General features: G+C 45.5%; 1 protein-coding gene across 2 annotated transcripts in view; it reads left to right on the top strand.

Annotated features, from left to right (window-relative positions):
• The first annotated feature begins 861 nt into the window (after positions 1-861).
• The window catches only part of FAM117A (family with sequence similarity 117 member A), a 53352-nt gene continuing 44033 nt past the window's right edge, over positions 862-10180 (top strand). For both annotated transcript variants that reach the window (XM_043964191.1, XM_043964190.1), the window contains exon 1: positions 862-1065. In XM_043964191.1, the coding sequence (XP_043820126.1) occupies positions 867-1065 (199 nt within the window). In that variant the 5' untranslated portion in view covers positions 862-866. The remainder of the gene's footprint in view (positions 1066-10180) is intronic.

The raw sequence follows: 10180 nt of genomic DNA, 5'->3' as shown, positions 1-10180 counted from the left end.
CTGTCCAAAAGTGGGAGACAGTAGATTTCCCCTCCTTTGAAGGACTTAAAGCAGAGGAAGGACAACCAATTGCCAATTGTCAGGGGTGTGTGTTATGGTAGGAATTTTTTTTTAGGTATGGATTGGACCAGATAATCACTGACGTTTCTTCCAGCTCTAAAATTCTGATTCTTTAATGTTTAATTTTAGGTTGAGCTACTTCACTTGGAATGTAGGGGCCGGGAAAGATTTGGAGAAAAACAGGCTGATATGTGTAATGGAAAGCTGGGCGGATTTAGTTCATTGTTATTTTCATGCAAATAATATGCAAACTCTGTACTAGTTCAGCGTGCTTCTGAGTGAGATCCCTGAGAGTACAGAGAATCCATGTTCAGATGATGTCATTAGGGAAAATTGAAGAATTTCTTAATTAGGGCATTTTAATATTATACCCTTCACTGGAATATTCAAGATTCACCTGCGAAGATGTCATGATGTCACTAGAACCTGGTCACCCTTTCCTCTCCGGTTCCTTTCATCACTTGATGTCACACAAATCATTTGCATACTACCTGGGGCTGGGCGTGACGCTCCCACTTTCCACGTCTTTTCATTGGCAGCAGCCAAAGACCAGCCCCCTCCCAGGAGCGCCAATATGAAGGGAAGGCGGAGTCTTGGGTGCGGATGGACGGACATCTCGCCCAATCACTTCTAGCCAGAGAATCTGCGAGCCGAGATTGGGTTTAGAGTTCGGGGCCTGGTGGGCACGGACCAATGAGAGTCCGAGACTGGAGGGGGCCGGTCCCCGCCCCGCAGGGATGATAAGCTGTGGCGGCGGGGGCGGGGGACCGTGTGGGGCTCGCTGCGGGGCCGAGTCGGGAGGGTTGATGGCGGGGGCCGCAGCGGGCGGCAGAGGCGGAGGGGCCTGGGGCCCGGGACGCGGAGGGGCTGGTGGGCTCCGGCGGGGCTGTTCTCCCCCGGTCCCCGTCGGCTCCCCCCGGGCCGGGCTGCAGCCTCTTAGGGCCACCGTCCCCTTCCAGCTGCAGCCGCTGCCGCACCAGCGCCGGGATGGGGGCGGCCGCGCAGGTGAGCCCGGGCCGGGGGCCGGGGCCGGGACCGGGGCCGGGACCGGGGCCGGGACTGGGGCCGGGGCCGGGGCCGGAGTCGGAGTCTGGGGTCTGAGGGGAGTCGTTGGGGGAGAGGCGCGTGCCCAGAGTGGGGGAGGGGGAGCTTGAGGGTAAGAGGGAGGGATGGGGTGGGGGCAGAGGACGCGCGTGGGGGGTGCCGTGACCACGGGGCTGACATTGGGGTCTCGGTAAGGTGGAGGAGCTTGGTTGGGAGGAGTGACTTAGTGTAGGGAGTGTTGGAAGACGAGGGTGCAGGGGGAGAGTCTTAGGATGGGGGGGGGTGGAGAAGAGGTGAGTGATGGGGAGAGGTCTGGTTGCTTAGTCGGGGATTTGATGCCGGCTAGGGGGGAGGGACGTGTAATTAAAACACCCTGGACCCGTGAAGGGCGGCGGGGGGGGGGGGGAGGGAGGAGAAGTTCTCCAAACTCCAGTTTGGCCCAGCCAGTTCCTTCACTTCACTACAGTTCTGCCTACCACTTCATCTGAGCTTCCTTTTATGCCACTTCCTCCCCATTCCTGACACTGGGCAGCCCTGAGTTAATTCCATCCAAGTGACTGGATTAGGTTAATTTAGCTGCTTTCACTTCCCTCCCCAAGTTTTTCCTTCTGATTCCTTTCTTTCCCTCCTAGGTGGAGTCAAGCCTAGAAGTTTTTAATCCCAGGATGAGCTTTGTGCCTAAGTGTGCCTGCTTCATTGTGTGTGTGTGTGTGTGTGTGTGTGTGTGTGTGAGAGAGAGAGAGAGAGAGAGATGGAACTCTCACCCTGTTGTTATCCTTCTGGGCATCCTGGCAGGAGAGTTCGGATTTTGCCCACTCCATTTTCCTCCTGAGCCCAGCACCCAAAGTGGTGTCTCATGAACAGCATGAGATGGGGGCCAGAGGATGGGAGGAAATTGGAGAAGTGGGGGTGAAAGGATTATAGGATGCAAGATAGTAATAAGTCAACTTTTCTTTCATACCCAAAGCTGTTACTAGCACCACAAATGCAGTCTGCTAGGAAGGATCACAAGGTGATTGGCTTCAAGTTGAATGTGATTTGCCTTGCATTTGATTTGTACCAGATGTGAGTGGGGATCCTCATCGATTGAGCATCATTGAATGCTTATGGCACGGCAGGGGTCATAGAGTTGTAGGCCCTGTCCTCTAGGCATTAACAATTTTCTCTAGATTTTCAAATGATACACCTCTGATACCTCATTCCTTAACCCCCTGTAGAATAGTTACTAGCCAGATTCTCTGTTGGAATTAAGAGGTTGCCTGAAGCAGAGATCCTAGAATCACTCTGTTTTGGATCTTGTTCAGCAGTGACCATCAAATCTTAGAATGGAGAAGAAACTTATCACATCTGCTAGCAAGATGGCGACCCAGTTGTAAAACTATGTCTAGAATCCAGTGGGGAAGAGAAAGGCAATGCCCAAACTAACTCATGCTCATTACCATTTGTAAAACAAACCACAGGGCTTGAAACCTGTTAGTTATGTTTTGGCTCCTCCAAACTCAGAGCCCAAGGAAATTAGTGGAATAGCAGGTATTAGAACCTTAGTCATTTTAATTGGAAACCAATAAACAGGCGGCCCGTTTGGTAGTTGGAAGCCTGCTGGCAGACATGTTTTAAGAACAACTGTTCATGCAACTTCCTCTGGCATCTTTTGGAGGGGAGTTTAGTAACTGAACCTAAAAGGAATGAAAATGATGGATAATGTGGGAAGGGGTGAGAAAGTAGACTTCTGTGGCTGGGTTCTCTGCTTGGTCTACACCAGATAAAATTCCTGATGGCCTGTGATCCTAGAGAAAAAACAGAATAAGAGAACTCTCATAACTTGACAGATGCTTTAGAACGAGTTGTAAAGGTAGTACTTTTGTAAAGTCTCCTTACTTACTGGGCTGATCACCCTTTCTCTTGATCAGGGAGGTTTATTGGATTTTTTATTTTTAGAAAATGAAGTCAGAAATAGAAGGGACTTCCAAAATGGCAGGGTAGGAATTTCTCAGTTTGCCTAGTGGCTGTTGTGATAACCTGCACATTAATCTTGGGAAAGGGATGCGGATGGACGGAGACTGGAGGGGGCCGCCAAAACTTAGGAGCCAGGCATTCTGAGCACGTGCCCACTCTTGGAGTGGGAAAAGACAATTCCCCCCCCCCCCAGTAGTTCCTAAACGTTGGGAATTCTGGTTTCTCTCCCTTCATTGTCTGTTCAAACTACCCTTTTCCCATGGAGAAGCAGCAAAGATGGCTTAATAAAGGACTGTAGGATTTGTGTTATAGAAGGAAACCCCCTTCATTTGGAAACTGCCTTCCCCATGCCCTCCCCCCAGCCAAGTTGAGAGCACTGTTGGCCGGAGCCCCATTGCCTTTTCAGGCTTCAAAGAGCAAACTCAGGTTGGTAGGAAACCAGTACTGCAGGTTTCAGAATTTCAGGGCCTCCCCTTGCTCTCTCTTACTCCTTGTCTTTTAAAATGAGCATTTTTAGACAAGGTTTTGAAACCCATCTTTTTAAAAACCAGGTAAGCCTGAGACTGGGTTTCAAGAACAATTAAGTGTCCTTGGTGTTAATATTTCAGTCTCCCATCTCCAAGTGATGTAAGGCTAACTCCAGGCTGGGCAGTTATCTTCTGGCCCCACACCCAGTCCTGTTCTTGACAAGATAGATCAGGGCTTGTAAAAAGGTTATTATGTAAAGGGGGATTTACCTCTGGCTGCCATTCATCTGCATGGGATGTTTTCTTTCAGTCATGTTGAAAGTTTAGAAAAAATTCAGTTTCTTAGCCTTAGTGCTTTACTTTATTTTAGAAACCCACTGTGGTATGAAGAAGGCCAAACTAGGCAGGCTAGAGGAGAAAATGAAGACATTCCAGGAAAGACAAAAATGCTACTAGTGGGGAATGTGGACCCAAGATAGAGGATTTAAGGGAGTAGATTTCCATCTATCCTCCCACCCCCTTTTTACATTTCTTCCAGTGCATTTATGCCATCTGGAAGCTCTTAACTCTTATGCTCCTCCAGGATCTTTTAATGATGGGCAAAGCTAGATCAGGAGGTGAATTGACCTAGATTCTAGTCCTGACTCATTCTGGGTAAAACCACTATTTGATGCCTCAGTTTCCATATTGCCAAAATCAGTATAACACTTAACTCAGCTTTATAAATACATTTTCCTCAGATGATCAATCCTGTGAATGATGACTGGGCTCCTGAGTAGCCAGTGCTCTCTTTACTTCCTCTGCCCACCAAAATTTACTTGGAAGATAACTGATTTATTCTGGTATAAAGCCCAGCAACTAATATACTTAATAAACTATCAAACTTTACTGTAGAGGTTAGTGAAAACCCAACTACATATAATCACTCAGCTAAGTTTTAGGGGAGTTGGGGGCATCTGTTTTCAGTTAATTCTCCATCTGCTTGGGAATAATCCACAACAAAAGTCCAGTCCCAATCTGACTCCCCACTCCTTCCTAACATTTAGAGGTTACCTTTATTATCCCCCTAGGTGTCAGTTGTAGTGTGTGTTTGTATATCTTGTCTGTCAGGCAGACTGAAACAACATTAACAAATTGGTCCCCTCCATATTCTACCTTTCTTTTCCTGCTTTGCTCTTTTCCTAACCGCCCCCCTCCATCCTACAATAAAGTGCGTTTCAAAGAAATTGTTTTTGGCTAGTCTTGCGTCTGGTGATTTACCTACCTTAGCAGTTGTCTCTGTGCACATAATTGAGTTGACCATATTGACAGCTGCCCTAAAGGCCTATCTCCCTTATAGGAAGAATTATTGTATATGAAGTTGGTTGGGCTACCTGGCTTGGCTATCTGAATATGAGGTAGCTTGATTATCATTAGTAGCAATAATTATTATTTTGGCACCCTCTGTTCATTGTCTTCAAAACTTCCATCCTAGGGGTTGGGGAACTGCATAACTGTCTGTTTATTGAAATGCATTAATCATAGGGCTGGAGAAAAGGAACCACTAGTATATAATCCTTCTAGCTACTGGGATGGGAACCTGTTCATGGAATTACTTGTTGGGAGCAGAAAATGGCTTTTCTATTCTGGAGAATTGCCCTGTTGTAATTGTGGCTTGGGGGCACATTTAAACTCCCCCTTCAGAACAGCTACAGTTGTCCCTTCCAAAGCCTGGAACTGAGGCAACTTGGTGAGGGGAGGGTGGGGAGCATTTAAAAACAAGGTATTCCCAGCCAGTCTCAGTTCATCTGTTGCTCCAAACGATTTTAGTAACACAGAGCACTCTGTAGCCTGAGATGGTACTACTGGAGTGTCCGACCCTTTAAATATCATCACCAGTGAGAACACCTTTGGAATCTGGGACTGCGTTGCATAATCACTTTGTCCTCTTCTTCTCTGAGGTGTGTGTGTGTGTGTGTGTGTGTGTGTGTGTGTGTGTGTGTGTGTGTGTGTGTTCCATATTTGGATAGCAGAAAGACTGTGGGCTGTGAAATTCTTCAATAGTAATCCAAGCCAACAAGCACTAAACACCTAGTATATTCAAGGTCCTTTGTTAACTAGGTACCAGGGATACAAAAACCAAATAATGAACAACCCTGGATCCAGCATGTACTTATAGAAGTACCTACATCATAACTTGAGGAAGAGAGAAGGCTCTAACAACTGGAGGGATCACATGGGGAAAGGCCTCTTGTAGTGGGTGGTACACAAACTAAGCCCTGAAGGAAGCTGGAAAGCCCAAGAGGTAAAGATGAGGAGGAAATGCATGCCAGGCTTTACAGCTTGCCAAAAGACTTTGATTTTAAGACAACTTGGGTAACAGGTTGGGGTGAGGATCGGTGGTGACAGAATGTAGGGAAACGGAATGTTAGTTAGTCTCCCTGGCCTCCAGGTATAGGAAAGAATGACAAAACTCCATAGCTTAAATGGCAACTTGGATCTTTCCAAGATGTGCCCAAGGCATCACTGGTTTGCATTGTTTTGGTGCATGGGGGTGTTATTCTGTTGTCTCAGCTCTTGATCCAAGTGGTACGACTGAGAATTGAGTGTCTTCTTTGAGAATATTCCTCTAAAACCACAACTCAGCAAGAGGATACAGTAGGTTTTTTTGTTCATGGTGGGACAGGTCCAACTCTTCATCTCCACCACTAGCCTCCATTATGCATCAGTTCTTGCTCTCAGGTATTTGTTTACATTTTCACTCCTTGCCTATAAGTTCTGTACTCTGACTGGCTTTGTTCTGTAAAGCAGTAAAGAGCTAGAACTTTCCATTCCCCTTCTATCCCCTATCATAGTAGATGGTGAGCCAAGCCGGTGATAATCTTAGAACAATTTTGCCCAGGATGGGCTACACAGGTATCTGAAAGATGACATTCTTTCCCTAGTCTGGTGGGGAAAAGATGTTGGAGCCAAGGACAGGGTGTAAAAAAGTCAAACTGCTTTCAACCCTCTGATTTGAGTTCTCACAGTCTGACTTCATTATTTAGTTAAGTTTGTATTTCCTAGAATACTAACTGCACCCTGTTCAGTGTAAAGTCAAATTGAAAGATTTGGGGATTATTCAAAATTCATGGCTTACCTATGATGCTATAATTCCTCTCTTTGCCAGGAGGAACCAAGTATTGCTATTGCCATGCCATGTTAAACAGCAGATGATTCCTGGCACTATGGCCTCTAGCCCTTGTTACCTATAGAACTGTTGCTCTTTAACACTTCCTAGTACCTTGCCTTCTCTTTTCACATCTGTATCCTTTCCTTTTTGGATTATTATTGAATATATAGCTTTGCAGGCATTAAAAATCATATCCCCTGACCTGCATTAAGCCTCAGTTTACTTTGTGTTTGGGAACATCACCACAAATTATGGTGATTGATTTTAATGTAAAGGAACACTATCAAGGTGTTTCTTTTTTTTTTTTTAAATGTATGAGGTATTTTATTTTTTCCATTACATGTAAAGATAGTTCTCAACTTTTGTTTATACATGCTTTACAATTTCAGATTTTTCTCCCTCCCACCCCTCCCTCCCCCCTCCCCTAGACAGCAGGTAATCTGATATAGGTTATATCTATATATCTCTATACATATAGCTATATATATACACACACACACACACACATATATATACACATAATAACATTAATCCTATTTCTGCATTAATCCTGTTACAAGAGAAAGAATCAGAGCAGTGATGCAAAATCTCAAAATAGAAAGAAAAAAAAAACCAACAGCACCCAAAACAAAAGAAATAATATGGTTCAATCAGCATCTATACTCCACAGTTCTTTCTTTCTTTTTTTTTCTTGGATTTGGAGATCCTCTTCTATCATGAGTTCCCTGGAACTCTTCTGTACCATTGCATTGGTGAGAAGAATATAGTCCATCACAGTAGGTCAACACTCAATGTTGATGATACTGTGTACAATGTTCTTCTGGTTCTGCTCATCTCACTCATCATCAGCTCACGTAAGACCCTCCAGGTTTCTCTGAGCTCTTCCTGCTCATCATTTCTTACAGCACAATAGTATTCCATTGTATTCATATACCACAACTTGTCCAGCCATTCCCCAATTGATGGGCACCCCCTCAACTTCCAATTCCTTGCTACCACGTAAAGAGCAGCTATAAATATTTTTGTACATGTGGGTCCCTTTCCCCCTTCCATGATTTCTTTGGGCAAAAGACCTAAAAGTGGGATTGCTGGGTCAAAGGGTATGCACAGCTTTATCGCCTTTTGGGCATAATTCCAAATTGCTCTCCAGAATGGTTGGATCAGCTCACAGCTCCACCAACAATGCATTAGTGTTCCAATTTTCCCACAGCCTCTCCAACATTTATTATAAGGTGTTTCTTAATAAGAAAACTTGACTTAGTCTCCTAGAGACCCTGTAAGTAAAATCCAGGCCTTGTACAGACTCTTCCCCCACCGTTAGGCAAGCATGCAGGTAGAGCTGACAGGTGTGGAGGAGGTGGTGGGGTGAAGATGGGGGTAGGGAGGATGAGGATGATGGGGGAGATGGAGATGGATGGAACTCTACTTATCAACTGAGCCTGCTTGTGGATTAGCAGTTCATGCTTTCAGCTGCCTAATAAAAGGAGTAGGGGGAATCCTTAGAAAGACATCCTCAGAGAGCTTTTGTTGATCCCTACTAGAAGAACCAGCAAGCCTTTTTAAAGGAGAATGGGAATTTTCTCCTGTGTTGGCTGCCTAAAAGTCATTGCCTATTTTTAGATGTAGCTTATTAGCTGATGGACAGCATTTGGCAGGGCAGCTGTGATGGTTTGAGATGGCTCTTTGCTGTCACTCATCTCTCCATCATGCTTTTCCCACATATCTATTCTAGGGAAAACTGGCTTGTTATGGGGAGGCTTTGGGTTCCAATAGCCCCAGCCTATTGGGCTTGCCAGCCCTGCCAGCTGAATCATCTGGTGCCTGAATATAAATGAAGAGATGGCAGGTGGGTATTGTAGCATCTTCTAGTTAAATAGCAAAGATAAAACTAGGGAGACAGACTATAGGCTTTTAAAAGAATCTACAAATCAACATCTAATGCACAAATAGAGTACATATCGAGCATGTGAGTACTGAGGGGACACAGTAAAGAAAAATAATAGCTACATTTATGGAACACTTTAAGGGCTACCAGGGGAAAAAAAGCTTTATATGATCTCATTTGTTTCTGTGAGAGAGGTACCGTTTTTAGCGCCATGCTACAGATGAGGAAACTGAGGCTGAGAGGTTAAGTGCCTTTCAAAGGGTCACAGTAAGTGCTTGAGGGGGGATTCTATCTCTAGTCTTCCCAACTCCCAATCCAGTACTTTCTCCCCTCTGCCTGCCTGCTCACCTTAGTTCTCAGTCAAGTGGGGTTAGGTACAAGAGGAGGTGAATTAAGCAGGGTTTTGTTTGGCTAGCATTCAGCCCCCCTTAGAAATGATATTGTCTACCAACACCCTTCCCTAAACCAATCATAATTGCTTTGGCCTTATCTGACCAGCTGTTGTCCCTGCTTCCCTTAAACTTTAGCCCTCCTTTCTTGCTTGCCCTGCTTTTAGATTGCATGCTGGGGACAGCAGGCAGCCTGCCCTTTTCTGAAGGAGGCCCAGCATGCTTCCCAATCCAAGAGCAGAGGAGCTTACCCTGCGGTTTAAACAGATTTTTAGTATTTTTGTAGAGGGAGGGCTGGGGCAGTGTGCTAATTACTCTTCAATGGATAGTGGCTGAATTGAATGGGAGAAGAGGAAGGAAGAAGAGTATGGTACTACTCCCCCATCTCCCTGGGTGCTGATCCCTTTTTCTAATCACACTCAAACTAACTCAGCCCTCTTCCCACACCTTTCTCTACCTCCCCAAGTGCTAGTTTTACTGTTATCACCTAGATTACTGGCATGCTATTCACTCTGGTTCCTGGGCTTGAAGCCAAACTAGGCTTCTAGTTAGCCTAACTAGGCTAACTAGACATGGCATTTCCATGGGTTTCATGGCTGGGGCTAGAGGTTCTCTTTCCTACATGTTTGAAGCTCATGGAGGCAGGAGCTTGGGCAGTAACCAGGTCAATCCATGGAAACCACAAATGTTTTGGATTTAGTTGTTCTTGTAAAACAGCAAAGCTACCTGACTTAAACCTATTCGAGGATACAAATGAGAGGCTGGTTTTCTTTTAGCAACTGTTAGGTTTGTACTGAATTCTTACTGGGTTCTGTGTGGTTGAGAGAAGAAAAGGCAGTAGTAGAATTGAACTGGTGACTTTCCTAAGAGAGCCCCTAATCAGGAATCAGAATTTGGCTTAATTGTGCAGGTTATCATGGTTATGATCAGGGTGGGATAGCCTCCCCAAAGCTCACTGGGCATAGTCTGGTGATACCAGGTCAGTAGGCAGAGCATCCAGGGGCCCAGGCTGTTGCTGATGTCCATTGCCATCCTAACTCTTAATCATATTCTCACTCTCTCTCCCTCCCCCTCCGCCCCCCATCTCTATCTCTCCCCGTCTCTGAAAAATATAAAAAGTGGAGATCTATCCCTACCTCTGATGTGCCTTATTACCCTCTTGTGTTGCCCTGCCTTCAGTTGTCTCAAGTAGAGAGGAAGGCAGAAGCCAGGCCAATGGTGGCATGAC

Source organism: Dromiciops gliroides, chromosome 4 (assembly GCF_019393635.1).
Source record: "Dromiciops gliroides isolate mDroGli1 chromosome 4, mDroGli1.pri, whole genome shotgun sequence".
Classification (NCBI taxonomy): Eukaryota; Metazoa; Chordata; class Mammalia; order Microbiotheria; family Microbiotheriidae; genus Dromiciops; species Dromiciops gliroides.
This window is presented reverse-complemented; position numbering and strand designations above follow the sequence as displayed.